Below are 3,713 nucleotides of genomic sequence, written 5' to 3' on the forward strand. Positions count from 1 at the left end.
TTGTTTTTTCATTTCTATATTTTATTTTTTGCTTGTAGAAATCGGCGACCTACAAGTGCCAGGTTATGAACTCGGCCGGCATGTCGGAGGTTGAGAGCCGCGTGGACGTGGTGGGCGGCCAGGGCGTGCCCGAGTGCCCCGCGTCGCGCGCGGCCGGGGTGGAGTGGGCGACCACGCCGGTGGACCGCGAGGCGCTCCTGGAGTGCTCCGTGCTGCTGGGCTACACGGGCGGGCTGGCGCGCCGCCAGTGTGTGCTGCGCGGCCGCGACCAGGACGAGGACCAGCAGGACCTGGGCCAGGACTTGGGCCAGGACCTCGCCGCCGAGTGGGAGGAGCCCGACTTCCACGAGTGCGTGCAGGAGGAGTTCGCCGCCATCAGAGACAACGTGAGTCGCTGGGGCTGGGGGACGTGTTACGTGTGGTAAGGTGGCGGTCGCCTTCGTTTGGATGAGGCGCGTCGGGCGAGCCTGCCTGACCTACCGGGCTGGGCCCTTTGACCCTTGGTCCTGTAGCAAGCATCTCAGCCCCCCCCCCCCTCCGACCTCCAGCCGGCCTCCAGCCGGCCCCGAGCCCACTCCAGCGGCGAGACTGTGATCACAGAGCGGCGCGGACCACAAGCCGGGCCCGGCCGGGTAGGGGTCGGTCAGCCGATCATGGTCAGCCCTGTTCCCAATCCCTCCCCCGCCCACTCCCCCTCCCGTCCCGTTTGCGGTCGGGCGGAGTCTTTTTGCGACACGCTGTGGTCCAGGACTGCTGCTGCTGCGGCCGGGCCGCCGCGACGAGATTGGGTCGGCGGCGAGGGTGTAAGCCGTGTGATTGCTGCGGTGTCGTAGTCAGAACTAGGATTCGGAGCCCCCGGGCCGGCTCCCGGCTCGCCGGACCATCTGATCTGACGTCTGTGTTTTGATGTGTGATTTAGTTCGCGCGGCTGACGCTGGGCTACGCCAACACCACGGCGCTCAAGACCCTGGAGGCGGTGCGGCGGTGGCTGGAGGCGCGCGCCGACGGCCGCGAGGAGGGCGTGGCGGAGGGCGGCCAGGGCCCGGCGGGGCTGCGCCCGCGCGAGGGCGAGCCCATCCTGGCCCTGGCCGTGGACGTGGCGGCGTACCAGCGCAAGGTCCTGGGCGCACGACAGCTGCTGCAGCTCCGCGAGGAGCTGTTCAAGATCGTGGACCTGCTGCTGCAGAGCGAGCCGGAGGGTCCTCATCGCAGCCGCGCCGTGCAAGACAACATGGTGAGCGGAAGTGCCATCCGGCCTGGAGTGCAACATGACGTCCACGACTTCGTCTCACTGTTTTTTATATCCGGCAGGCCATCGAGGAGGTGCAGGCGCTGGTTCGCGAGCAGGCTCTGTTGTGGGCCTCGTCGCTACCCTCCCCGCTGTCGTCGGCGTCCTCCTCAGTGTCATCGTCCGCCCGCAGCGCCGCCGCCCCGCCGACCGACGCGGCCGCCGCGCCGCCCCACGCCAGCCCCGCCTACTCGCAGATGGACGTGCACGTGGTGGGCGCCAACGACCTGGACGAGGCGGGCCGCGCTGGTGGCGCGCAGGGCTTCCCGCTGCCAGAGTAAGTGCCCTCCGCTATCTGCAGTGCATTCGGATTTTTCGTCCCCTCCACACTCACACGGGTCCCCAAGTCGCCATAAGCCTTTTACGCCGCGTCCCCAGCGACGCCTCCGTCCGCGGCGGTATATACAGTACTTCGCAGATCAGACGCCGCCGCCGGGCGGAGAAGATATTTCAGCATGCCTCTCGTGATTTCAGTCAATGGCGAGCGTCGTGACCGAAATCCGATCGGGGCGTTGTAGTAGCACCACCGCCCCGCCGTGGAATCCCTTATCACGCCCGATCTGCGGCTGCGGGGGTATAGGGTGGTAACCGGGGCGGGGCTGTAGCTGGGCATCACAGCTCAAGCTCAGGGGCTGATGAAGTGAAACTCTCCACTCAGCTCGCCTCGGCGGCGGTGGTGGGGACTAGAGATAAAGATAAGCGTGTCTCCTCTCCGCGATGCGCCCCCAGACTCTGCGCCAACGGTCTGGGTTATGCACAGCCCCACCCTGAGCGTCGAAGTGGAGAAAAGGGCGCCCGATTTCCCTTCACACGCCGTGCGATCGCGTACACCATATTTCCTGGCTCTCGCCGTTTGAGGTAATTCCGTTCTACCGCACTACTGGCACTCAGACCCCTCTCTGCCTTCTTCCCAACCACAGGAGCTGCGCGCCAACATCAAGTCGGGCGTGGTGCGCGAGGGGGACGACTTCATCCTGTCGTGCGTGGCGAGGGGCGCCACGTCGATGCAGTTCAGCTGGTACAAGGACGGCGTGCTCATCAACGCCTCGCTGGCGCGGCGGTGAGTATGGGGCAGGGCCCAGGGCCCCCGGCGGGGTAGGCCGTGCCGCCGTGCAGCAGTGCGCGCCTGGTCTGCCTACACGCCGGGGGCTCTCTCACGCTCTGTCAATCTGTCTCTCCATCTCTCACTCTCGCTCACTCACACCCACTCTCGCTCACTTACACCCACTCTCGCTCACGTACACCCACTCTCGCTCACTTACACTTACTCTCGCCCACTTACACGTTCTCTCACTCTCACACTCTCTCATTCTCATACACTCGCACTCTCACTCTATCTCTCTCTCTCTCGTTCTCCCGCAGCGGCTGGTCACTCATCCGTTCGCTCTCCCTCCGCAGGAACATGCTGTCGCAGGTGCAGTCGCTGGGCAAGGAGTCGACGTGGTCCGCCGTGCTGGTGGTGGAGGGCACGTCCCCGATGGACGCGGGCCGGTTCACGTGCCGCGTGCGGGACGCGGGCTCGGAGCAGTGCCGCTCCGTGGACGTGCACGTGCTGTCGCCGCCGCGACTCGCCGTGCGCCCGCTCGTGCACACGGTGCGGGCGGGCGCCAACGTGACCACCTGCTGCTACACGGGCGCCGAGCGGCTCGGCGTCACCTGGGCCAAGAACCACCACCTGCTCGCGCTCAGCCCGGGCAAGGAGGTGGAGGAGGACCTGGTGTACCCGCCGGGGTCGCTGATGCGCCTCTACAACGTGACGGTGGGTACGGCTCGGCCCATCCGGCCCCATCGTGACACAGGACAGACGGGGGGCTGCTGGCCTTCGTCATCGGGTGCGTGACGCAGCCACGGCCCAAGCCGGGCACTCAGCCGCCGGCCCGGCCCTTCACGCCATCAACAAATGCAGCCATCACATCGGCGAGCTAGCTGCCGTTTATTGGAGAGGAGATATCGAGAAAAGAAACGCGGGCGAGGCCAAACCGAGGCGGCGCGGGGCTGCGCGGCGGGGGCGGAGTGAGGGGCGAGCCATATTGCCCCGCTTCCCATTTCCATTTGGCAGATTCCTCAGCTGGACTCGTTGACACGCGGCAAAAAGGAGGGGGTGGGGACGACCATGAGAAAGACACTGCAGTGAAGGCGACGGAAGGGTGGGGGTGGCTTGGGCCGCTGGGATGAGGAATTTTCATTACTCTCCAATCTTCCACCTATTTTCCCCGTCTCTAGCCTTATGGCAACGGGCCTATTGAAAATGATATCATTGCCATCGAACCAAATTGGTCGTCCAGGCTGGCAGGGCAGGCCGGAATGGGCTGGGCTGGCCGCGTAGCCATGGAGGGGGTTTTGGGCGCGTTTAATATCACAGCGTGACCGAGGAAAATTTCCCTCACAACACGGCGCATTTATCGTGGCCTCTGTCGTCTCTTTG

At 65.5% G+C, this 3,713-nt stretch overlaps 1 protein-coding gene across 2 annotated transcripts in view; it reads left to right on the forward strand.

The window, feature by feature from the left end:
• Positions 1-36: 36 nt before the first annotated feature.
• Positions 37-3,713, forward strand: part of LOC113214799 (uncharacterized) — a 15,733-nt gene continuing 12,056 nt past the window's right edge. For both annotated transcript variants that reach the window (XM_052272972.1, XM_052272973.1), the window contains exons 1-3: positions 37-386; positions 920-1,234; positions 1,312-1,565. In XM_052272972.1, the coding sequence (XP_052128932.1) occupies positions 66-386; positions 920-1,234; positions 1,312-1,565 (890 nt within the window). In that variant the 5' untranslated portion in view covers positions 37-65. The remainder of the gene's footprint in view (positions 387-919; positions 1,235-1,311; positions 1,566-3,713) is intronic.

This window comes from Frankliniella occidentalis, unplaced genomic scaffold, assembly GCF_000697945.3.
Source record: "Frankliniella occidentalis isolate FOCC.00 unplaced genomic scaffold, Focc_3.1 Scaffold236, whole genome shotgun sequence".
Classification (NCBI taxonomy): Eukaryota; Metazoa; Arthropoda; class Insecta; order Thysanoptera; family Thripidae; genus Frankliniella; species Frankliniella occidentalis.